Genomic DNA, 27,392 nt, shown 5'->3' with positions numbered 1-27,392 from the left:
TAGATCTGCTATTTTCAAATGGCTGAAATGTATAGGGCTGAAGTGGGTAATGTATGTTTTGTAATAATAATCAAAATCTACAATGTAACTACCGGTATAACTAAAGTTCCCAAATAATTGTAGTGGAGTAAAAGTACAATATTTGTCTCTGAGCTGTAGTGGAGTAGAAGTAAAAGTATTGGAAATTGGAAATACTCAAGTAAAGTACAAATACCTCAAAATTGTACAGTACAGTGCTTAATTAAATGTACTTAGTTACTTTACACCACTGTCAGCTCGTGAACTCTTATTGCTATGGAGCTCTAGCGCTAATAGGTATCATTACACAGCCTGAGGGGTAACTTGTTCCATAATCCCACTGAAACCAATGCAAGTATTAACATACAGCTCTCTCAGCAAGTTATGGACTTCTATTCATGATAATGGTTTAGTAACACTTCAAAATAAGCCGTGCGATTGACCACTTACAGTAGGTTGGGGTGGGGGATGAATCCATCACATTTGCTTTGGATGTATTCTGTTTATCTTCATTTTTCTAGTTCCAAATAATTGCTTTTGGTGAATCAACAACAGGGTAACAGTGACAGTATAGCACAGACTTCTACAATAGCTACTTCTATACCTTTTGTAATTATAACGCATTTCTCTGCTTTAATATAAAAACAGAGTAGGCGATAATAATAAATTATTTCATGCATGCTTCATGCTTGAAACCGACCAGGAAGTAAGTGCTTCATTCTTAACTTTTTTATTGCCATCTACGTTTATAAACGTATTATGGCATATTAATGTGCAGGAGAGCAGTAATGATGAGTGGGCGCTATTATAGAACTGATCAGCATAGCTCAGGTTTACTGACACCATCTCAGACAATGGCAAACAAGTGTTGTGTCAACATTCACCATGTTGCTGTTGGATATCTTGTGTCTCCATTTAAACTTTTAATGTTTTTTGTTGGGTTTTTTTGTCAATTAATGCCCTGCTTCATCATACAGAATTAAGTGTCGCTCGCACAAAAGTAGTGAAAGTAGCATATCTACAAGCTTACTTTATTACCGGTATACATTTAAAAAACTAATAATTTTAATAAAGAGAAAGGAGATGGTTGTACTGGGCCAATGGGGCCTGTGCCCAACGGCTCTTGACTGGGGACTCTGGGTCACAAGGAACATCAACTATTCACTTAAATGTAAAATATAAATATATATTTACATTTATTATATATTTAAAGAATGCTAAAAAAAAAAGTGGGCCCTCTGCCTACAGTGCACGTCTCCTCCTGTATAGCTGCCTGATTAACAGGACTATCTATCACTATAGCTAATCGAAATGTTTTAGTTTTTTTTGCTATCTGTCGTAAAAAGAAGTATAGGAGTGAATGTAGTATTGCCAATGAAAGCATGTGAATAAAGCATTAAACATTAATGTTTGTATCATTGTTTCTTGCTTGGTTGGCATTGGCATCGCATTTCCCTTTTGGTCTTTGCAGTAAAATGTTGCACATATAAAGTTTATGATTATTTTTATTTTTACTGCAGCACACTCCTACTTCTATATCCCACAACATAAAATCTGACGGGTCAAAAAGTGCTGCTTGGTGGATCAATACATAGAGAATTTATCAGTTGCCTGTGGCAATTCAGTCTTTAGCAATGTTTTATTATGTACTTTATGTTACAGTAAACTGCCAGCTTTCAGCATGGGGTGTGCCACTCTGTTTCATGCAAACAGAAAAGGGAAAATATTTGTTTAGCGGTTTCACCAGATTATTAATTTGACAAGAAGCCACATGTGCGGCATGGGCACTGCAGGGTGCAGGCCATCACTTTGCATGTTCCTCTGAGTTTGATCAACTAAAGCGTTATTCATAGTCTGATTTATCAGTGGTGAGGTGACCACCGCAACTACAACATGACGTCACGGAGCCGCGGTGAAGAGCAAACCACCGCTCTCCCCAGCCCTTCTCTCTGTTTTTACTCACCACCGCTCCACGTTATTACAGCTCCGGTGGTCACCTCACCACCGGAGCGGTGGTCACCTCACCACCAAAAATCCAGACTATGAATAGGCCTTAACTCATCGCTTATGCTGGGATCAACTGGCCAAGTCTCCTGGCCAAATGTATTTGTGCTGTTAAAAGTCAGAGTAAGATGAAACATACCAGAAACCAATAGAAGATTTCCGGAAAGTCTTAAAAACATGGAACTGGCTGACTAAATAAGCGATTTTAAGCGCCTGTTTCAATCCGTCAGTTACATTTTCTTGCCCCGAAAATAGAACATCTGAGAGCAGATCCCCCGACTTTTACTTTTTTGATACAATGTGTGGAAAAAGGTAATAATTGTGCATTGTGGAAAATCTTCGCCGGCCTCGACCTGTGCCGATACCCGGTTGTGTGGAACCTCATCTCGGAGCTCTATAGCGGAGGGACAGGTTCCATATAGAGCTAACCTGTTCTCATAATAAGCCATTTTTGAACTCTCACTTTTTACTGAATGTTCCCACTACAGCTGTGATGTGCCTCCACCCCAAGCAGAAATGCCAGCTCCTCCTGGCTTAGTGTCAAAGTGTAAGCCACTTGAGAAAGACACCAAAATGCCATTCAATGTGCAGTACATTCACACACCAACCATGCAAGGCACCAAACTGCTCATCTGTCTACTTGCTCAAGTCCACTTCGACACTAACCCAGTGAGTAGAGCCGGGGATTGAACCGGGACCCTTTATTAACCCACGCTGCTGCAATAGCTCCTGAGTCCTGAGCCACTGCTCACACAAGTAAAAGTATTGGAAATTGGAAATACGGAAATTGGAAATACACAAGTAAAGTACAAATACCTCAAAATTGTACTTAATTAAAGTAGGCCTACACAATTAATGTACTGTACTTAGTTACTTTCCACGACTGCCAGTCTGTGACGTCAGTCATCTATGATGTATTCTTGTATGACTCCAGATTTGGGCCAGGATTCAACCTGATGCACTGACTTCCATCCATTATAAATGGTAAATGGTAAATGGTGCATTTATATAGCGCCTTTATCCAAGGCGCTTTACATAGATTGTGCATTACATTCACCCATTCACACACACATTCATACACCGATTGCTGCGGAAGCCATGCAAGGTACCAACCAGCACAACGGGAGCAATTTGGGGTTCAGTGTCTTGCCCAAGGACACTTTGACATGTAGCCAGGAGGAGCCGGGATTCGAACCGCCGACCCATGGATCATTGGACGACCTGCTCTACCTCTTGAGCCACAGTCGCCATTATAAAATTCAATTTAGATATTTCAAAAAAGTATAAAACATAATGTGTGAAAAAAGGGTCAGGGTTAAGATAGTGGAAGTACTTTTAGCCTGCTGGCAGTGTGCACATCTGGTGCTGATCCGATCATTGGTTTGCGACAAACACACAGACCGACCCTCTTATAGACAGCTAGCATTGTGCCTGAGCCACGCTGCAATAACGGAAGTTTTACCATTTCTTTTTATAAATCCACTTCTACAACTCTGCAGCATCAGTACTTATAAATTCCTGATGCTCCCATAAGCCTGGGTAAAGCGGCAAGCCTAATTTTGCTCTGCTATACACCCCAACGGCAAAACTACGAGCTCACAATGCATCGCATCTGCAATGCGTTATATGCGCTTATAGGTCTGTTATTTTCAACGTGCGACACCATTGTGCGACGAAGTATGATCGAGCTTAAGGCGATGTATAGGCTATTCTCCATGAGCCTGCCAACGCAGGGTGCTATTCATATCCACCATGCAAATGGATGCTCTCCCCAGACTGAAATACATTACCACTGATCCTGCTCTCTTTAAGAGGATGAAAATTGCAGAGAAGCAGCCTCTCAACTTCCCTTCCTTGGCAGTCCTGTACAATGTATTAATCACATGTCCGATGGCTCAAAATGAATTACATAAAACCAGAAAGTGTATAAATTAATATAACTGCTTCAGGCATTTTTTTTAAGGCCACTACGCTGACAGCATCGATATAACTATTGGGGCAGGATATCGACACTCGCTGCACTGTTTCTAGTAATTGTTTTCAGGTGAGCGTTGCATGCCTCATTTATTTGGTGAATAAATCGCACGTGGAGCCTTGCAGTATTTTAATTGTATACCCACACCCGAGGGCGCATGGGATTTGATGGATTTCTCCCGTGGCTGGTGGCAACGTGAACAATGCGATAGAAACAGCCAACTCCGAGGGACGAGATAACACCATGACACCCTTTAAGGATCCTCATTAGAGGCGTTTAAATGTACAATGCAGGACAAAGAAAAAGGCAGAGACTGCATTTAATGATGAATCTCTCCTTGACCAGGCTTGATCCTTGCTGTGACTGCCTGCTGTTAAGACTAATCTCCGTCATCAACCCTTAATGAAACTATTACACCTCTGGGTCTCATTCGACACCAAAATGGCAATTTATACATTTGTCAGGGTGTAACATCCACCTACTCCAGGGGAAAAGGTGTTTAATTCCACATTATTGTTGCATTAATTGTGCAGGACTCTGTTTGTCACTTCGCTAGCAAAGGAGCTCTATATGATCTCTCTGTCCGACACTGACACTCCCAAACAAAATATCTTGAAATGGCTGGATTACCATGGCATTCGCTGTGCACCTTCATGCTACCCAGATATGGCCCCTACACCCTACTGATCTCAAAATCGAATGGACAGTTCGCCATGATATGACGAGTGCATTTACGCTCCCGGGAGAATAGACCCTGCTGATTTTGGTGACCCTGAACATTCCTCTGTTGCCACGCTTAGCCCAAAATATTCACTTGCATACAATTTGCAGAGCACATGATGCTAAGGCTCACACACCCCCCAACCATTTGAGTGATCCTGTGGCTGTTTTGCTAGTGCAACCGTCAGGCCAAAATGTCGACTTTGCTCACATGATATCTCCTAACCCAATATGTAGATTACGGGCCGCATACGTTGGACCGACCTACTATAACAGTCCGACATGTGACAGTCCAACGTGAGTGGCCGGTTAAGACACATGTGTGGCCGGCTAAGACTCACCCATGGCTTCCGACATGCGTGGCCGGTTAAGACTGACCAGAGGTTCCGACATATGTGGCTGGTTAAGACACATATGTGGCCGGTTAAGACTCACACGTGGCTTCCGCGTGCGGTTAGGTTAAGGTTAGGTTAAGTTAGGGTTTGGGGTAGGATGTCAGACTATTGCGTGTCGGACTGTTAGTGTTAGTACGTCGGACCAAAGTTATGCACCCGTAGATTACAGGATCAAACCTACTCATTTTGTTGACCCCCTGACCTTTCCTTTTCCACCACCCCTTGGCCATAATTTCCCGTAGGATGTAAGTACCAGCACTGCTTCTAGAGGCTGTTTTAGAGAGTTTCTTTCAGTGTGAGACCGCCCGGGGAAAGTGGGGACGATTTGAGGGACTGATTTAGACTGTTTTCTCCACCATTTCATGTATTTGAAGCTAAGGGAGTGTATGTCTTAATTTATTCATTGAAAGCATGTTGTGGTTTGTGTGAGTCACAGACTTGATGACTATGGTTCTAGCTCTTTTTCGTTCTTTTCTCTTTTAAACTCTCTGTTTCCCTCTGTGTGCAGCACGCACGCACGCACGCACGCACGCATGCACGCACGCACACACACAGTAAGTCTCTTCCACTAAACCAAACAAAGGCCTAAAAGCTACAGTAATAGGGGCAGGAGGCAACGAATGATGAAACTCCACATGGCTGAGGAAAACCTCTCTCTTAACAAAAAATCATGAGGAATTAATTGGCATACTGGCAAGACATTGTTGCACAATTGCAACACAAAGACATCTGATTGTCATGGCCAAAGTAAGACAGAGTACCCAAAACACTCACTAGATAAATGGTGCATTTATATAGCGCCTTTATCCAAGGCGCTTTACATAGATTGTGCATTACATTCACCCATTCATACACCGATTGCGGCGGAAGCCATGCAAGGTACCAACCAGCACATCGGGAGAAATCAGTATCGTATCGGACCTATCGGTATCGACCAATCATGAGAAAAACAATCGGTGATCGGTATCGGTCCCGACTCCCAAAATACCTGATCGGAGCATCCCTAATATATATATATCATCGTCATGGATACTATATGGGTCAAAAGTATTTTCACTATTCCCTATTTCTTTTTTGGAATGGATACTGCATCAATATTTCTGACAGCAGAAACGCAATTAAAATAAGCAGAGATTTAAGTTTATTTGGTCCACTCTTTTTCTGCTACACCAAATCTCTTTGGTGTATTAACAATAACAACTCATGTACAAGCTCACAATGTTGTGAGTTCGTAGATCTGCTATTTTTGGCTAATGTTTCGCCCAGATAGGGATGCTAGATTGCAAGTAATCTGAGGTTAAAAAAAGTACAAAATAATAATAAAACAATTCAATGATGCCATAATCACTAGCAGTATTGTTTAGCATCAACAATTCAAAGAAGCAAGTTAAGTCAGATGTCTCGCTCGTGCTCTAGCATTGTTTTTTGCATCTTTGATCTGCTACCGTATCTTTTTCCTCTCAGGCAAGTAGATGACAAATTGGTACATGTTCACTCACGGTGTGCTTAATCTGTTTTGAAGAGATTAGTTTCACAGCACACAATTTGCTAAGGTATGTGTGACAGCCTTTTGCTGTGTCTGCCAGCCTAGGAAATATGACATTGAGTTTGCTGCCACAAACTACACCATCATCCCTAAGGATGTCTGGATTAGTAATACATTGTCACTTCAATCAACATGGCTGTTCAGGAGCACCTTATAGGAAGACTTCCTGCAGTTGCTAACAGGAGGTCAGCATAATTATGTCATGCCACTGTGACTTACACATGCAGCCACAGTTAGAGGTCACATGTAGTCCCCCTGGTAGCAAAGCTCTAAGGATGGCAATGTCGGTCTGTACGGTCAAACCATGGCATTTTATTCTATGCACCTTGTGCTCCATAGAGGAGCCCAGCCCACTTCTTTGGTGACCCCATGGCCTTTGCTCTCGAGCCACTGCCTCCTTTGATGATAACAATGAGAAAGTAGGGCTTTAACCAGGACATGCTAGCATAAGCTTTTCTTCCACTCCATGTTATTGAATACATTTTATTCTCAATGGCCGCACATGGATGCTGCGGTTACCCACGTCACGATTTGTTTTCCCGCTCTGGGCTGAAAGAAATGTTGTCCGCACACGTATTCTCATAGGAATGCAAGGGTGACCAGACGCCAGGCGCAAACCTACGCATGCAACACAGCGCTTGTGCAGACCTTTTTGCGTGGGTTGTGTGCGTTAAATTACAAATACTAAATAGCTGTCTCGCATCACGTTGTGATGCATTGTGAACTTTCTTTCTGCTTTGGACTGGTGGGCCACCAGGGCCCGCTAGCAGGGCTTTGGACTGGTGGGCCACCAGGGCCCGCTAGCAGGGCTTTTAGACTGTTGTTTACTGTATCCTTGCTCTTGTTTACTGTATAGTGCTGCCCACTGGCTCCATGCCAAACAGAAATGATTTAATTTAATCAATTCACAGACTGTAAAATATCAGTACTCTGAATGGGTTTTGTAGGCCTATTTTATGGAATAAAAAGAAATGTCTGCAGTTCTTCAACAGGATTAAATGCACCACAGCAGCACAGGAACGCAGACCTCCTCAATAGCTGCCCCTGCTGTGCTCCGAGCCTCCGACTCCAATGAAACATTCCGCAACACGCTTTAAATGGTCCCCTTGCACTCATGTTATTCCAGGCAGTGCGGGGGCAATGGCCTGTTTCGGGGGAAAGTACCTGCTCTTCAGATTACATTGTCTGCGTCGTTAAAGGTCTGGCGAGCGGAGGGGCTGTTTGATCTCATTTCTGTGCTCATGATGAAATGGACATGCATGGCCTGCCAGGCGGCCGCGGTGAGGGAGGGGAAAGGCCCATGCTTCACCTATACTGGATTTGGACCCGCTGAGCACTGCAAATATTTGAAATGTCAATCCATTTGATAATGTCACCAGGCCTCAAAGAGCAGAGTCTGCACTAAAGGCAACACGCAGGCTTCATGCAGCGGAATTAGCGTCTCCGTCTGCCCCCCCCCCCCCCCCCCCTCCAGGGCCCTCCTCACCCGCCCGATTTCTCTATTTCCCGTCTCTGCGGGGTCTAACCTATTTGTTTCACGATAGGTTACAGGGGTTCCCAAACATTTCCATGCCTGTAGGGCCTACTGTTGCAAAATGACTTAAAAACAACACCAAAACAATTAAGACTGGGTCTAATTACAGCGTGTCTCTGGCTCCCGCCCCATGTGGATCTAAGACTTCATGAGCATGCAGTCTATGTACATCTATGACGTCTGATATACAGGTACGGTACTATATATGGGCATGGTTTCAGCCCGATGACCAGCCTTTTACTTTCATTATAAAATAAAATAATAATATTTACAAAAAATATTAAACATATATAATATTCTTTTGTGGATTTACTTCCTCTGTCTACTGGCAGCGTGCAGAAGAAATGTGTCACTGATGGTTTGCTGTGAACAAGTGTATGGATAAGCACTCTTGTCAGATAATGCTGGGTTCGAGAAAATAAAAGACATTTCAAATGTTGTTTTCTGATGTTTTGTTTTCAATGTACACCATATTATTTTATTGAATTTGAAGAGCAAACAGTTGACTGTCAGTTGTCAATGAGCTCTGTGCAGCTGACCAACACTGTCATGGGAGGCATATAGCTGAATGGTCAGAGAGCCTGCCTTTGTAAGGGGAACCCCAGTACCCAGTTCTCCCAGGTTTGATTCCAGGCCTGGTCTGGGAGTAAGTACAGTAGGTCAACTCAATATATAGGCCTAACTTGTACATTCCTATTTAATTCTATAGAGAGATTTGGTGTAGAGGGGGGGAAAAAGAGGGGACTAAGTAAGTATAGACCCATTAGGGACCCTGGTCGATGAAGTAAGTGGTTAAGTATAATCATCAGAATCCAGAATATGATATTATTAAACACTCACTACATGGAAGTGGAGAGTGAGGCACAACATAGATGCTGACTATAGCAACTCTGCAAGCTCTGTGTTTCCAAGTATACGATTACCTATATGGAAATTGCTCTGTTTATTTCTTTTTCTTTTTTAAGACAGCGCAAATGTTAATGTGTGCCACCTTGCATTCAGATTTCGCAGCAATCCATCACTTAGTCTGCAGAGCCCTAAGAAAGTGGGGTTTTTCTCCCCCAGCGATCCCATATGAACAAGAGAAAGAGAAGCCCATCGATGCATAAATCACCCCAAGCCACTTCCAGAGTGTTCACTGTGACCCAGGCGCTGTACTGTACAAATGATCACATTTTCTTCATTTTATCAGCATAAAATAAATCTTCGATGACATTTGGGGTTGAGAAATGGTTCTGTGCACAGTATTTATGATGCTGGACTGGTAGTGTGCGTACGTGCGTGCGAGAAAGCCAGTGTGCGGGCGTGCTTGCGTATGTGTGTGTGTGTGTGTGTGTGTGTGTGTGTGTGTGTGTGTGTGTGTGTGTGTGTGTGTGTGTGTGTGTGTGTGTGTGTGTGTGTGTGTGTGTGTGTGTGTGTGTGTGCGTTCAGTTGAGCTTCATTGCATTTCAGCTCAATTTCAGTTTTTTATTTGCAGCTGCTGTGAAAAATGTTTTTTTATTGTCATCTTTATGAAGTTCACTATTGTTGTACAGTATATTATTCCATGCTGTTCACTAGAAACAGGGGAACAGTGCATTATTTTATTCTTGGCATAAATGCTTTATTGACAATGAAAATAGTGTACATAATCTACAAGAAAACTGTCCAAAGCATGCATTCCCAATTTCCCATTTTGGTCTCTTTATAATAAACTGTATGATAAATGGCCTACTCAGGAATGAAGGAAGAGAGGAACGAAGCAAGTTGGGAATACATACCCCACCAGTTTATAAAATACCGTTGTACTTGTTAGAGTATGGGTAGTACCCATTGCCAGAGTACCAATACAGTACCCACCACCATACGACTAATCGACTAAATATTGAGATATCTTACTACTATTGATGATGTACATGGGCATAAATGGGAGACAGACACGGACATTTCATGCATTGCCCTGTAAAAGAATGGAGTTCTATTATGCACGCTAGCATAGGTGCTGCAGTGGCACAGACAGAGAGACAGACAGACAGAGGTTTTATTAATTAATACTGTAAAGTGAGGTGGATAGCATTCCAAGTAGGCTATGGCACAATACGATTGAAAAGTTGGAGAGCTGTGCTTGAATAACTTTTAATTATGCTCTCAGACAAAATAACACATTCCAATGAATCCCTGGCCTTTAAGGTCAGTTTTGTCGTCACAAGACACATGAATTGGAATAATTTACAATGTGTCTATTCCCATAAAACTATAATCACCACAATTCCATAACGGCCAGTGTGTCAAGTGGTGCAGAGGGCTCGTTGGAACGATCATCCGTCCAGAATGGATTCCGCATTAGATGCGCGTCGACAGCGAACCCCCAGGAAGACGGTCTCCTGGGCGGCTGGTGTTCACGGAATGCACTGGCAGACGGCTGGCCGTGATCGGATTCAGATCATGTGTCTCGGAGAGGGCATGTGCTCCATGGAAATGAGGGGACTTCCTCTGAGACTCTTAGCTGTGTGGCTCCATTGCTTCCTGACAGCCAGGCGTCAGGATTGTAGCTATACTCATGAGCGAGAACTGACCGAGGGAGCAGGAAGTGTGTGTCTCTGACTCTGAGAGCACTTCAGGAAACCTCCACCCCCCTTGGGTTTACTTCTTGTTGCCATCTTTGTTTAAAGCATGGCAAAGTGACTATCACACTTCTTTGTGTCATCCAAACACCGTCATCCAAAGAATTGTACGACATTCACTATCCCTTTAACTCTAGGATTTATGAGTTCATCAGTGATTAATGATTAGTTAGTTGCTAGGCCTACTGATACTTATGTTAGTACTAAAGGCCATTACTAATCTTACATATTATAGTCTTTACTTTACTACAATAGGTCAAAAGTGAGATTTTTTTGGAAAAAGCACTCTAGGTCATTTAACACATATTTCTCTTTATTGATGAGCTTTTATACATTTCCCAAAATGGTTATCTTGGGGAAACGTTTAATATTGCCTGCCTCATTTTAAATTACTTCAATAATACCGCAAAAGGAAATTTAACAGTGTTGCAGGCAATACAGTGGAGAAAATATGCAGATCGTTACCAATCTTGTCATCCAATTAGAAAGATCTTTACAAGTTAAATCCATAAGATCCCTTTTGTCCATTAATTAATCCACCTTTCCGTAGATTTGACTCAATTGGTCTTTCCTGTTTTGTTCTCATCATCAATTCTCATTTTCAGAAGATCGATTCTTTCATTATGTTTCTCTGGCTCTCGGATAAACATGACGCATTAGAACGAAAAACATGAAAGCAGCAGTTTGTGTTGTTGTTTCTCCAGCCTTTTTGTTTACGTGTGTGTGTGCGTGCGTGCGTGCGTGCGTGCGTGCGTGCGTGCGTGCGTGCGTGCGTGCGTGCGTGCGTGCGTGCGTGCGTGTACAGTAGCCTATACTATATGCTATGAAAGCAACTATCATTTTGACACCACAGAGTTTCCATACACCATAGGTGCAGGAACTTATAGGAGGTTAAAAATACTTCCATATACAGAAGTCCTTAGCCTGACCATAGCCTCCAGCAGTCAGTAAAATGTGACATTATCATTGCCAAAGCACCGTTCTGCCAATCAGCAGGAGTCTGATGTCTGACAATAATATAACATTGTCATTTTATAAAATAGTTCACGACTTGCACTTGCATGTGTTAGCACTCTGCCTGATTGCCGTGGGCGTGCACAGAGACCCTCAATGAGTCATAATATTTAGACCCAAGTTGGAAGTCTCATCAGCATGTTTCCACTAGAGAGAGAGAGAGGTGCTTGTTATGATTTATAGGCCATTCCCTGCTCCCATTTCCTTTAGTAGGTAATATGTGTCACTTTTATAACATTGTGAAGTTGAAGTGTCGAGGTGAAATGTTAAGTGATGCTTCAGCGGTATGCAAAAGGAAGAGATTGGCTTAGCCTTTAAGTGGATGTTCTACTGTAGCACTCATCCACACACCCCTGTAGGGATCACAGCCGTAGTCTGGCTCCTATGTACAAAACAAGGCTGAAGGCACCCTGATTGTCCTTGAAGGGCCTTGATGGTACTCTGTAGCTAGGCGGGGGAAAGATATAACATAACAATGGCTCATGTTCAGAAATGCTCTAGTATCCATCCAGGCTGTGCATCCACTGGTCAAATAGTGGCAATCGCATCCGTGCTGCAGCAATAAATATTCACATGTTCATTCCTACTGGTGTTTTCTGTCATTGATGTGTCTTGTCAGGTCATACCAATGCAGTGGTAGACAGTAAAGTAGTACATTTATCGAGTACTGTATTTAAGTAAAATTGTATCTGTACTTTACGTGAGTATTTGTATTTTTAAATATCCCCGTCTCGCTCTCTCTTTCCTGTCCATCTGCAGGGGCAGATGAACACAAACATTTCATCACAGGAAGGAATAGCCCCTTTTTCATGCTATAAAATGTTCTTTCTTTTGCTTTTATACAGTCTTCTTCTTCTGTGCAACAAGAAGGATATCTAAAGGCCTATTTTGGTAATACATTTACAGGCCCGGATTTACCGTTGGGCTAGGATGGGCTGCAGCCCGGGGGCCTCCGGCTGTGGGGGGGCTGCATTCAATCAGCACCATGGACAGCGACTAGTCTCTGTCGGTCTGCTTGCCTGCCTCTCTCTCTTTTTTTGGGGGGAGGGGGGGGGGGTACAATTACACAACAATTAAACCAAAACCATCTGCACCGCGTGGCCGAGGGGGGCCCTGAAATCTTTTGTCCCAAACTACTGTAAATCCGGCACTGTACATTTAAATCAAGACAACAGATAGACACAACACACACAATACAATATATACCCTATGCTAGTCACCTATAGACGCAATACAACACACACTACTACTGCCTGCCTACTACAGCTAGTTTCTATTATACACAATCAGGTCAGTGTTCAACTAAAACAAAGCTATTAAATTATAGGCTTATAGACAATAACCAAAAGCCAGGAATTAAGGCACAAACCTGTGCCAACAGCAAATCAGCAATCCATGTACTACCACTATGAGTCAATCCATGTACTACCACTATGAGTCAATCCATGTACTACCACTATGAGTCAATCCATGTACTACCACTATGAGTCAATCCATGTACTACCACTATGAGTCAATCCATGTACTACCACTGTGAGTCAATCCATGTACTACCACTGTGAGTCAATCCATGTACTACCACTATGAGTCAATCCATGTACTACCACTATGAGTCAATCCATGTACTACCACTATGAGTCAATCCATGTACTACCACTATGAGTCAATCCATGTACTACCACTATGAGTCAATCCATGTACTACCACTATGAGTCAATCCATGTACTACCACTATGAGTCAATCCATGTACTACCACTATGAGTCAGACCATGTACTACCACTATGAGTCAATCCATGTACTACCACTATGAGTCAATCCATGTACTACCACTATGAGTCAATCCATGTACTACCACTATGAGTCAATCCATGTACTACCACTATGAGTCAATCCATGTACTACCACTATGAGTCAATCCATGTACTACCACTATGAGTCAATCCATGTACTACCACTATGAGTCAATCCATGTACTACCACTATGAGTCAGACCATGTACTACCACTATGAGTCAATCCATGTACTACCACTATGAGTCAATCCATGTACTACCACTATGAGTCAGACCACAGGAAATGGATATAGACCTCTTACATGGCAGCAGTTTTGACAATTTAGTAGCCTAGTAATAGCTAGAAAAGTATAGGGTCCAGTCCATAGACATAGAAGAACCACTGAGCTAGTGAACAGCTACACAGGTGTGTTGATTATATTATTTACATTCCATTCACAATCCAAACAGAGCCGCAGGGTGCTGATTATATTGATAATGTGTAACGCCTTTGTTCACCTTGTTATTGTATGCTGCTAAAGGTCTATAATCCAATTAAGCAAAACCAGCATAGAAAAGTAAAAGTTGTTGTCTGAGTCTCCAATAGACTATATTCATCTTCATAAAAGTTCAGCAGTTGCACAACGTCTGAAACCCTCATAATTTAGACAATTCAACTTGCTTGGCAGTATCCTCCCCGACGAAAAGAGCTCATCCACAAGCTTCGTGTCACGTCGAATTGAGTGAGTCAGGTTTTTTTGGAAGAACCGTACGTGTTGCAGTCTCTGTATGTACCAAACAGCATGCCAGGTTTACACTCGTCGTGGTTCGTGCGTACGTGGGCTTGTAGGTAGGTAGGTAATGTTTTCGGTGGCACAGACCGCTCCAGCATTTGAAATTGAAAATGACCGCCACAATCAGCCAGCTATAATCTGATTGGACAAAACAAAAACCCATGTGTCTCAGATCAGTGCAGTTAATGCAATGACAATAAGAGTAGTATTTCAGACAATTATTTTCATTCATTTATTCTACATTTAACTTATGCATCAATCAATCAATCAATCAATCAATCAATCAATCAATGTATCCTTGATTTATCAAGGTTTATAGTTTTATGAACAGTCAATCATAGGATCACAGCCACTGCACAGTTACAGTTGGAATGAAGTGCTATAACATATACAGGGTACCTTCAGGAAGCAGTGAAAGACCATTGTCGCTCCCTTCTTGCACTCTTGGAAACATTTTCTGCTACATCTTAACCCATGTGGCCCATGGGGTAAGCACATTTTTAGCAGTGCTCAGAATGTCCTGGGTTCAAAAAACCATAGCAACTGAGCATGAATTATGCAACATTGAAATGGGTCCATGCAAAATGGAAGAGGTCTGGGGTGAGAGTGCAGACTTTCAGCATGCTGCAGTTTGTGCTGTGTGTGTGTGTGTGTGTGTGTGTGTGTGTGTGTGTGTGTGTGTGTGTGTGTGTGTGTGTGTGTGTGTGTGTGTGTGTGTGTGTGCGTGTGTGCGTGCGTGCGTGCGTGTGTTGCGTGCGTGTGTTGCGTGCGTGTTGCGTACGTGCGTGCATGCGTGCGTTTCCAGGCAACATCCATGCAAAAGACTACCCGTAATGACCCAGTGTTTTGACTGGAGATCTTCATGAAGAAGATAATGGCTGAGTTTCTCAAACGGACCCTGCGTAGCGAGTGGGTGTGTGGTTCTTCCACAACACCTCCCCTTTCACTGTGAACATAGATATTCAACATAGATGTGCCACGCAACTTTCCTTATAAGGCGCTGAAATGAAGTGCGGCCTACCAGGCCGGCCTGACCGGTCAATAGAAGAATGCCGAATTAACTAGCTTGTATTGGTAACTTTGACTGCACAATAGCCTCCCATTTAACCTTCTTGTATAGGTCTATATTTATTAACCCACAATCGAATGTTATTACTTATTGTTATTACTTATTGCGCAAGCAGAGAGTGCAAGTAATGTTATCAGTCAGGTGCTACGATGCGTATGTCCCTTAGCAGCATATGATATGACGTCATATGCTTGCACGGTACATACGGAAGCAGACCGTGCAGGTCTGTTTTCCGTCATGCTATGAAGCGTATGTCCCATGACGTGATGAAGATATGTACCAATGTCCCTTAGCAGCATATGATATGATGTCATATGCTGGCACGGGACATACGGAAGCAGACCGTGCAGGTCTGTTTTCCGTCATGCTACGAAGCGTATGTCCCATGACGTGATGAAGATATGTACCAATGTCCCTTAGCAGCATATGATATGATGTCATATGCTTGCACAGTACATACGGAAGCAGACCGTACAGGTATGTTTCCCGTCATGCTACGAAGCGTATGTCCCATGACATGATGAAATATGGTCAGATGAGTACATTAGGCCTAATCAATTGCTTAAGGAAACATAAAAACACAGCAGTGTACAGAGTATTCTGTCTGTCTGTCTGTCTGTCTGTGCGTAAACATGGAGAGCTGTCAGTGTGCGGGGATCCATGTGCTGGAGACTTTCTTCATCTAAATCTAAATTATACTGCAAAATTAAACACATGCTTAAGCAAGATCTATAAACTGTATGGCATATGCATAGTAGCATACTCATTTCATATGATGATCGGATAGCCTATTACAGATTGTAAACAAATTAAAGATCATTTTGCGCTCCCGTCTCCATGTGCCTCGGCCATGTGTCCAAAAGAACAGTCAGTGTGTGTGACACACACACACACACACACACACACACACACACACACACACACACACACACACACACACACACAGTCAGTCCAGTCCCCGGCTGCCGACGACACACATGCATCCACGTTACACTCAAGTCCTAACTATTACTCGAAGCGTAATTTTAAGACCATGGATTTCACTGTGTAGTTTATAAATTGAACACATTGATAAAGTTCTCTGTGCGTTTCCAATTGCTGCGGATGACAGCGCAGCTGTGAAGGCAAATGCTGCAAATTAAATATGCAAGAATCCCAACTTCTCCGCCCATTCGCATCAAGTCTACCAAAGTATTAAGTGTGCTGTAATGTATGTACCGGTGTAAAATATAATGAACCATCTCGTAGCGTGTGCTGCCTGCATGCCTCTGCATGGGCTGCCTGTCAGAGATGGTCACAACTCTGTTGTGGTCTGGACTGGAAGTGTCATTCAAAAGCCTGATAGGGTTGCGTGCTCTAGTCTACGTTTTTTATGTCTATAATGTCGTGTTTCCCAAAAAAGGACATGGTGCCCGATTGGCTGCCATGCAGCCAATTAGGCAGCACACAGGCTTCTCATGCGGCCTAGAGGGCATGTGCGCATGCGCTGCACTATACGCGCGACATAAAGTTTATTTGAGAAACCCAGCCATTGTCCATTCTGTAATTCCAATTCAGAGGCTACAGCAGCACAGAGCATGTAATTCTTCATAAAAATGCACTTTGACAACAGGCAGAGTTAAAAGATTCACTTGCCATTCCTAACCCTGCTTTAATATAGAATTGCCACTTTGGAAATGTGTCGTGGCACTTCCACTTGTGCTCAGTAACAAAATGAAATCCATTAGTCTATTGTCCCCATGCCTTTGCGAGACACAGTGTGTGAATATGAATACTAATGTCCAATTTTCGCAAGTCTCTCCCTCCACCGGCACTCGTGTATTAGGCAGCAAATGGCATTTCGGGATGATTACTTTATGAAACGGGTATAGTTTTACTGCTTTCTCAGCTCTTCAATTGCATGTGCATGTACAGTATGTGCTGTGGGTATTACGATTTCACTTCCACCATCAGAAATGTCAATGCATTCGTTCAGACTACCACACACGCAGGGGGCTGTGTTGTCTAGAGCAGGGGTTCTCAACGTTTTTGGCCGGGGACCCCCGCCCCGCCCCCTCCCGACCCCCAATATAAATTGACTGCTACAATAACCTTAAACCATTTTGGGCGGGAACCCCTTTTGGTGTTTTAAGCATTGTTATAATTTAGCTATTTAAAAATAGCAGATCTACAAGCTCATAGCGCGCCACCGAGTGGCGCGCTACGAGCTTGTAGGTCTGCTATTTTTGAAAAATCGTGAAAAAAAATATATATTTTTTTTATTATTTAAAAAAAAAAAAAATTTGGGGACCCCCTAAAATAATTTGGCGACCCCCCGAGGGGTCGCGACCCACGGGTTGAGAACCCCTGGTCTAGAGTTGGTTGTCTAGACCAGTGGTTCCCAAACTGTGGTGCGTGCACCCCTTGTGGTGCGCGAGCGCCTTCTAGGGGGTGCGCGATATGAAAAGGCTAATGGTGGTGCTATGATTTTATTTCAAAGATATTAACATATTATACCAATATATGGCAGGTATATGCAGAATATAGCCTATGCTGCAGTATGTGCCATATTCAGGTTCATATATGTGGTTAAATAGGAAATATATGTCTCTATATAGCTTATGCAACTATAAGCGTGTGTCAGCTAGGTCAGGAGATAACAGGGGGTGCATGGCCAAAAAGGTTTGGGAACCGCTGGTCTAGAGACTATAGTGGCGGAGTCCAGGGACCTCCAGGGGTTCCAGGGGGTCCCCAGCTACAGGACTCAGCCATAATGGGAACCATGGACCCTTACAGATCTGTCTTTTAAAAATAAAAAATAAAATAAAATAAAGATTTAAGATAAATTTGGGTTCTCATCACATCGTGACCCTAACTTGGAGAAGCCACCTGGAGAAGAACCACAGAGCAGGAGATGAAGGCACAAGGGCTGTCATGGCAACAACTGTAGCGGAGGGCACAAGACCAAAGGGGATGGAGGAGACTCATCAATGGCCTATGTTAATTCCTCAGAGAATTTAAAGGCCTAAGTAAGTACATCGTGACCCTAACTTTTGTGCGTGTCAGCACTCTCTGACTGATGTGACCTTTCAGGCCCCTCTGCCAATTAAATCTCTGACACATCTCCGTCTAGTCGCTATTTATCATGCAAATAAACTCATGAATAATGGAAATGGGTTAATTGGACTAAATTCAGAAAAAATGTGGAACAGATGTAGCTCTCTTGTAGCAGAGAATCAGACACACCTCACTGCTGCTCCACGAGAGCTCTCTGACACATAATTGAGAGCTTCATGGTGGTTTGTATGTGCACTGCTATGAATATGTTGCAACAGATACAAGTGGCTGCATGCGTGCGTGATTTGAACCTGCTGCCACAAGCAGCAATAAATCCTGGGGTAAGAGCACAGACCGCTACACTACCAAAGCACTGGTTTGTCTGATTTGTAGTACTGGACTATAATATACTATGCACCGAGACCAAAAAAAAAATAATAATTATCATCATTATCAACGGATACAATACATGATAACAACATACTGACTCGGCTGGTCACATTGTTCAAACAACAGTATGGGCATTCTATAATGAAAATACCCTTATCACCCGTCACAATAGCTGATAATGAAAAATGGAAAATGTCCATACTGGGCCCATTGTATGGTCCTAATAACGGTTGATAACGCCTATTATATGCACTGATAACAGTCGAATGGGGTGGCCATGCTAGAGGATGGAGCAGGTATGGACTCGGGAGCGAAACCCGGCCTACGTATATCATGTCATTTGTAAACATTTCAAAACAGCAATGCATTGATGTTAGAAAGGAAAATGTACTTTGTAATTTTGAGTACATAAGTATTTTTAAGTACTGTAGTACTTTACCTCAAGTATAAATTTGACAGAGTAACTTTCACTAACTATTAATATTTGACCAGCAGTATTTATATTTTACTCTATGGGTTGATTGAGTACTTTTGCATTGAATAAATCTTCTAGTGTATGATCTGCTGAATGCTGACTGTTACAAACACGCATCTGACTCACTTTAGTCTCGCCATCTTTAATAAGATCAAATACACATTAAGAGACATCATCACTGTCACTTAGAAGCATTATAATTCAAACCTGAACCACATATGACAAACACTACAATATAAAACATGGTATCAGTAATAATAATCATATCAAACAAGTCACCATTATACCAGTATAATTTCAAACTGATCGTTTATACACTACAATGTTAAATGGAATCATTTTATATGTGTTTAACTCTCCACCAAAGCATGGTCTGTCTGTCTGTCTGTCTGTCTGTCTGTCTGTCTGTCTGTCTGTCTGTCTGTCTGTCTGTCTGTCTGTCTAAGCAATTCAAAACTGATGATGATACATTAATTAAATAATCACATGTAATTCAAAATAACAATTAATTTGTCATAATTTAAACCAATCCCTTTTGATTACCATGGAGACCCCTGATCAATAGATCAACATATTCAGTAGACGTTTATTGGAGACGTTCTAACTGTGGTTTTCAGAGTGACACAGATCTTCCCTGGTAACATCTTCAGAGACATACCACCATCATCAACAGTCCAAATGAAGGGAAACAGTGTGTCAGTGAAAGTGTGTGTGAAGGTGTGTAGGTGTGTGTTAGAATCAGCATCAGAGAAAGACAGCTGTCCTCTGTCCCAGTCCAGCTGGACTCTGATCCTCCAGGGTTTTTGATTCACTGAGAGAACAGTCTCCTCCCTATCAGGCCCTGATAAGGAGACTGCTGTGTATTCATCCACACGGAAGTCTATAAACCAGTATCCAATCCTTCTCTGGAAAGACTCCAAACACACACCTACTTCCCATGATATATTGTCTCCAACTTCAACATCCCAGCTGTGAGACCCAGAGTTAAAGCCCTCAGATCCCAGGACGCTGCACCAGTTACGCCTCTCTGGGTTGTCAGGACGCTGCTGTTTCTTTCCTCCACGTCTGACACTGGTCAGGTCATCAGACAGCATGAGATATGGACTAGCAGTGTTGGGGTCCAGGATGACAGGAGTGTAGGAGACAATGTCCTTCATCTTGTCCCAGATTCTGAAGGTCAGGTTCTTCAGGTGTTTGGCCTCGTCTATCAGCGCTCCTGAGAGTGGCGGTGGGTCCTGCAGGTTGAGCTGGACTCCCTCCATCGTGGTCTTGTAGTTCTGCAGGAATGAGACATGGTCGTCTGACTCGTCTCTCAGCTGGTCCTCAGCAGCTTGGATTGCGTTGGAGAGGGTTTCCATTTCTGTGCGCAGACCCTCAATCCTCTCTTTCATCTCCTGACTCTTCTGAGCCTCTTCCTCCCACAGAGCGAAGATGCTGGCCTCCTCTTCCTCCTGTAGGAACCGACGAATATTCTCAAACTGTTCCTTAATCTGCGTCTCTGTGTTCCTGGCCTGAACCTTGATGTGGTTTTCTGTTTTGTCGTAATCTGTTTTAATTTCATCAAAGACCTTCAAGTTCTCCTTTAAAGGCTCCAGTGATTCCTGGACCTTCTGTTTGCAGCGTTCCCACGCCTCGTCCACGGGTAAGAACTTGTGTCCAGCGTGTTTGTCAGAATTGCGACACACGACACACCTTGGCTGTTGGTCGTCCAGACAGAAGAGATTGAGCTTTTCACCGTGTGCGGTGCAGAGGACCTCAGAGCTCACCGACGAGGCCATTTTATCTGCCGGACCTGATCTGGAATGTTCTCTGATGCTGTTACACCAGGAATACTAGAAGACAAAACAACAATACAATAACATTATGAATATCAATAGTAGTAGTTGTACTAATAGTAGTGTTTGTACTATAGTGGTTGTGGCATTCATAATAACAGTAATATATTTTGCACTTCTCATCATCTGCCTTTTCTTATATTACATCAGTAGAAATTGTCTGTCTGTCTGTCTGTCTGTCTGTCTGTCTGTCTGTCTGTCTGTCTGTCTGTCTGTCTGTCTGTCTGTCTGTCTGTCTGTCTGTCTGTCTGTCTTGTAGTCGGTTTGTTCAAATGATCCGCCTGTCTATTAATTGTTAAATGTATTGATATTTGTGTAACAATAAAGCTAAATCAGGACGTAAATATTTCAGGAGATAAATATAAATCATAAAATTGTTTCATACAAGATTGGTAGGTGAACTGACCTGGGTCGTCCTAAGTCCTGGGATCTCCTCCGTGCAGATGGCTGCTGTCCACTCAGATGCTCGTCAATACAACAGTCACCCAAAGGTCTTTGGATGGTTCTGGCGAGGGCTGTAGATGGGCACGGCTGCTCCAAGTTATGAAATGGCTTGTCTGTCGTAATTCAATCTAAAGGTATAGAACTTCCCTCTAGACATTAGTTTCAGACATAGGAAAACAACGGGGTGATCTACTACTACAAATAGTTAATCAAAAGTCAGGCTGCATTTTATACCCAGACCTACACAGGTATTTGTGCAGGGTCAGCGGGTCTAGTCTAGAAAAGTAGAAGTTTCTCAAAATCTCCACAGACTTAAATGCTTTGGAGCTCCCTTGGGTGTGGTGAGAAAAGGTAATGAAATGAGACAGGGATTCTATGAGTATATATGTGTGTTTCAGTTGAATTGGCCTTGCCCCTTTTTGGGCCCCTGCCTCTAGTTACAACCTTATGCAAATGTCGTCCCTGAGTTAATCAATGATCATCATTGTAGTTTAATTCTTGATTAGTTTACTTGTGAATGACTCTTCATATCGGTTCCATTGTCCTGAGCGAACAAAGGGGGTGACTGTGTGTGTGTGTGTGTGTGTGTGTGTGTGTGTGTGTGTGTGTGTGTGTGTGTGTGTGTGTGTGTGTGTGACAATATAATATCATTACTGCAACTCACCATTATATTTCATCTATTAAATCTGCATCTCTAGCCACAGATTTGTTTGTTTGCTCCTGCAATTACAGGAAAGATCCCCTGTCGAAACTGGTTGGCATGCGGACTGATGTCCAACGGCGGTCCAAAACACTGCGTGTGAAGAACCCTGAAGCATTTTCCTGCATGCTGACACCCTCTCGCGTATGAATCAGTTTTATACGCGTTTGAGGCTCTCTCACCCAAAATGGAAAGGGATAAATCAGCCATGTTTTACTGTCCGGGAGACACAGCGATGGACCACACAAGGTTCTCGTTGTCATTTTTCACGAGGTCGTGACTATATAGGCAACGGTGCGAGGCTACTTGGTAAACAAGGCCACAGTGCAGGGAAATGGATCTTGATTGTCACGCTCTGTCGCCCCACAACCAATTCTCTGAGCCGTATTTCTCTCTAATATCGTTAGACGCCAATAACTCTTGAGGGACGCATGGGCGAGACCCAGCGGCGTGGAACGTGATGTGCCAAACATGACAGCACACAATATTGAAGCAACTCGTGTTTAATTTCTATCTTTGACCACAGGAACCCAATTAGTGTCCAATTCGGGGGCGAATATTCAGATAAATTAGCAAATCTACAAAGTTGTAGATCTTCTATTTCCGACAGAGAGATTTGGTAGAGTGAAAACAGGAGCCCTGCCGGACTCATCAAAATGTACTTAAAGTACCAAAAGTAAAAGTACTCATGATACAGAATGTACGTCCTATTTCAAGTTTTCAAATGTATACAAATATTTTGAAAATAGCAGATCTACGACGCATTGTGAGCTTCTATGGCTATTTTCAAATGGCCGAAATGTATACAGGGCTGAAGTGGTTAACACTTCACCACTTTTCAACCTATCTTCATATAATAGGTCCTCACTAATAATCATGATAAAATGGCACAATTTCTTTCTACTCGGTCTGTGTCTGATAGGAGGGCTGTGGACAGTTCAGAAACCCGTCCACCAGTGACATCATCGATGGGGAATCCAAGCTAATAGAAACTGCTGGCTTTCTAGTCCTGAAAAGTTGCAATGCGAAAATGGAAGCCATCGTTCTCACGATAATACAAACATTTTTGTAAATAAATCTTGTTTTAAAAAATATCTGCCTAACGAGGATGTCACTGGAGGACGGTTTCTAAACTCTATGAGACACAGACAGAATACAGACACAGAAATAATTGTGCCATTTTATCATGAATATTAGTGAGGACCTATTATATGAATATGTTTTTTAATTATAATACAAATCTACAAAGTAACTAGTTTTCAAATTAATGTAGTGGAGTAAAATTACAATATTTGGATCTGTGATGTAGTGGAGTAGAAGTAAAAGCATTGGAATACTCAAGTAAAGTACAAATACATCAAAATTGTACTTAAATACAGTATTTAAGTAAATCTATTCATTTGACCTGTATTCTTTTTTTTCTTCTTCTTACCTGAGTCTGCTGCTATGCTACATCTAGAATTAATGAACTACCTATCATTGACCGTTTTAATGAATAGGATACAAATGATCAGCCAGTCCATGCATTATTTATTAAATAATACTTTATGAAGCTGCCACAGCTGTCTATTTTAAAAATGCAAAGGAGAACGTACTTTGCATATTTGAACAGAAAAGCTGTATCACTCAATAAACCTGTCACTAAACAATTGGCTTCTTCCTGAATGCTGAAGAAAGCATAGAATCATTTTCCAAGCAATCTCTCTGGGGACTCGACTGAGAAATTTTACAGCAGCAATCCTTGCAACAGAAATTAAGATGTGCATCCAAAAGTAGGATTTCATGACATACAGTGCTCAGTCAGAAGTAGGATTGGCTGAAACAAATTTAGTAGATTCTGCCTTTTGATTCTGCCATATACAGTAAATACATCGTTTTTTGTTCGTTTTTTGGTATACGTTCTGCAGTACAACTAAAGTTGATAGATTTAACCAATATCAGTGTAGTGTGAGTTACAGTAGGGGAAACAGAAATTAAGGACTATAGTTCTTTAACACGATCAGCGCCGGGATTCCTTCAAAATAGATCGCTTGGGGGGCCGGGAAGACATGCCCCCCCCCTTGCTTGCTTACCTTGCTCTCGTTTCCATAATATCGGTAAATAATCCATCGCGTTCATATTTTGAACGAGAGGCAGTTGAGAAGTCAGAAATGAAGAGCTTAGTATATCCATCAGATCAAAACCACGGAGAGCGCCCTGGATTAGGAGAGACGAGGCATTCTTTCTGCAGCGCTAAACAGACCGGACCGGACCGCACATGAACGAAAAGCGAAGTGTATGGTGGCCTTGGAGTCCCACTCAAAAAAAGGAAAAAAATCGGAATATTCTTCTCTCGTCTGATATCATTGAAGATGCGCTAGGAGCCTAGGACGTGTACACACGTCCTTTGAATCCGTCGGTTGGATTGCTTATGACGTGTGGGCACATCGGGTGGACGGAACCTGTTATATTGGCAGAATATAAAGTACAGTATAGAAAACCCTGGCAGTAGAGAAATGTATTATAGGCAAGCCTCATCCCCTTTTGGCCGCCTTGAGTTGGCCTTAGCATGAAGCCAAGCCACACAGTGGCATTTCTTGTCTGAGAAGTTGTGCTGTTTGGCAGGTAAGTGTCGGTATAGTTGTTGCTTGTTGGGTAGATTTGGTTTATTTACAGTATACTGTTATGTACTGTAGCTTACCTGATTTCTTTCGTTTATAGTTTCCAGACAGCTGTTTTGCCCACAGTATTTTTTTTCTTTTAGTGAATTATTGTTATTTTAGTGGGGATGGTGGGAGTTTGCTTTTTTTTTTTTAATGTATTTTTATTGAGGCTCTGAGATTTCACAACTGTTCAATCACAATTCAATGTATATAGAACCACACATTTTTCTTTTCAACATAACATAGGAAAACAACAAGAACCACAATACGGACATTACAATGCACAGACAAAAAACAAACAAACACAAAAAGAAAAGACAAAACGAGTACACCACAGTCTTGACATGATTACATTACAGGTCACCAGAGTCTTTGTTATTCACTACCGTTCAATAAGGTACATTGAAGCACAGTCTAGAAGGGTCCACTGTATCTAAGACTGGTTCCCATACCTTTGTGAACCCTTCCATGTTATCACGGAGGAGATAAGTCAGTTTCTCCAGAGGAACAGTTTGCTTTGTTTTGAGTGGGGAGTAGTCCGTACTCATAGGGGGATGATATGTCCCTCCTTTGCATTACATAATACAGTGGAGTGTATTTGATCAATTCGAGAGTGCGGTTTGTTCTCTGTGTGCGCGCGTGTGTGTGCATGTGACATGTGTGTGTGCGCATACCGACATGGGTGACCTTTAGGAGTGGATGTGTGCGTGTCCACATCGTGGTACGTGCATTCCCCTCATCCTCATGGGTGACCTTTAGGAGTGGATGTGTGCGTGTCCACATCGTGGTACGTGCATGGGTGACCTTTAGGAGTGGATGTGTGCGTGTCCACATCGTGGTACGTGCATGCCCCTCATCCTCCAGTGGATGTGTGTGTGTCCACATCGTGGTACGTGCATGCCCCTCATCCTCCAGTGGATGTGTGTGTGTCCACATCGTGGTACGTGCATGCCCCTCATCCTCCAGTGGATGTGTGTGTGTCCACATCGTGGTACGTGCATGCCCCTCATCCTCCAGTGGATGTGTGTGTGTCCACATCGTGGTACGTGCATGCCCCTCATCCTCCATGGATGTGTGTGTGTGTGTGTGTGTGTCCACATCGTGGTACGTGCATGCCCCTCATCCTCCATGGATGTGTGTGTGTGTGTCCACATCGTGGTACGTGCATGCCCCTCATCCTCCATGGATGTGTGTGTGTGTGTCCACATCGTGGTACGTGCATGCCCCTCATCCTCCATGGATGTGTGTGTGTGTGTGTCCACATCGTGGTACGTGCATGCCCCTCATCCTCCATTGCTTGTCTCACTCTCACCCATAGTTGTGTTCCGTCTGTAAATAAAGTAGGCTATTTATTGTTTTGAGGATATATATTTTTAATCAAACTAATTTCATGAGTGAAAACATTTTAACCACACAACAAAAGGAAGACAATCACTACTTCCAGGTCCTCGATCACATATTACAGATGCAACAGATACTTGACAGTATTTGATATCATGCCCATTTAACAGTAAGCTATACAGTGTACACTCACACCAGCCCAAGCACGTATTGACTTAATACCTTCCTACACTCTGCAGAAATGAGACACTTAAAGATGTCTAAATATAAGTCATCCCATTGACTGCTGCTTGCACCCCGTTTTTGCCCTTTTGAGATTGATATGGAGTAATGAATTAAAATGAAACCCCATCCATCCCTGGCCCTGATGTGTTCCAATAGTATTAATCCGTGTTATGGATTATGTTATGACACCTAAATATAACACTAACAGTGTCCAATATGCTATTAAATGAACATGACACATATATTTCATTTAATATAATTGATTTATTAAGGTCGCTCAGGACATTACAGTAAAATAAGGCCAGTCAGCAAGTTTAAATGGCCTCACAGTGCCACAAAGATATGCTCTTATCACTACGTCTGTGTCAAAGTTCAAGTATCTTTCGCCAGGTTAGCAGTTCACTATCCACTGTTGAAAACGCTGCAAGATGGAGGCATGCGGCTTATCAGAACACTCAATGACCCAATGACCAGTCTCTTTCTGCTCGAATGGGTCATGGCGAGTTTCTATTGAAACCACTACATATGAAAATACAATTCCAGGAAGGAAATTACTTTCTGCATCATCACATTATGCCGTATAGCCTGATTTATGCTTTGCCGTGCGATGGTGTTGTGTGTCGAAAATAGCCGATCTACAAGCTCACAATGTGTTGTGTCCTCGAAGCGTTGTGAGCTTCTAGACTTGCTATTGTCGGCACGTGGCACTGCCGTACCACAGAGTATACACTCTATAATGTATTTATGTAAATACTGGGGTAACTCTATTACTTGCATGACTGCTCAAGTAATGCCACTCAGCCAACAGATTGCTAGAAAAGTCTAAATCAAAAACAAAAGTATTATAAAACAGAATATA

General features: G+C 42.6%; 1 protein-coding gene across 1 annotated transcript; it reads right to left on the bottom strand.

Moving 5' to 3' along the window:
* Nucleotides 1-19,921: 19,921 nt before the first annotated feature.
* LOC306941048 (nuclear factor 7, brain-like) lies at nt 19,922-21,124 on the bottom strand (the record flags this gene model as incomplete). Its single annotated transcript, XM_079526353.1, has 2 exons — nt 19,922-20,450; nt 20,586-21,124. The coding sequence occupies 2 exons, from the start codon at nt 21,122-21,124 to the stop codon at nt 19,922-19,924; spliced, it is 1,068 nt and encodes a 355-aa protein (XP_079382479.1).
* Nucleotides 21,125-27,392: the final 6,268 nt, after the last annotated feature.

The sequence above is a fragment of the Electrona antarctica genome, assembly GCF_951216825.1.
Source record: "Electrona antarctica genome assembly, chromosome: 17".
In the NCBI taxonomy this organism is placed as follows: Eukaryota; Metazoa; Chordata; class Actinopteri; order Myctophiformes; family Myctophidae; genus Electrona; species Electrona antarctica.
This window is presented reverse-complemented; position numbering and strand designations above follow the sequence as displayed.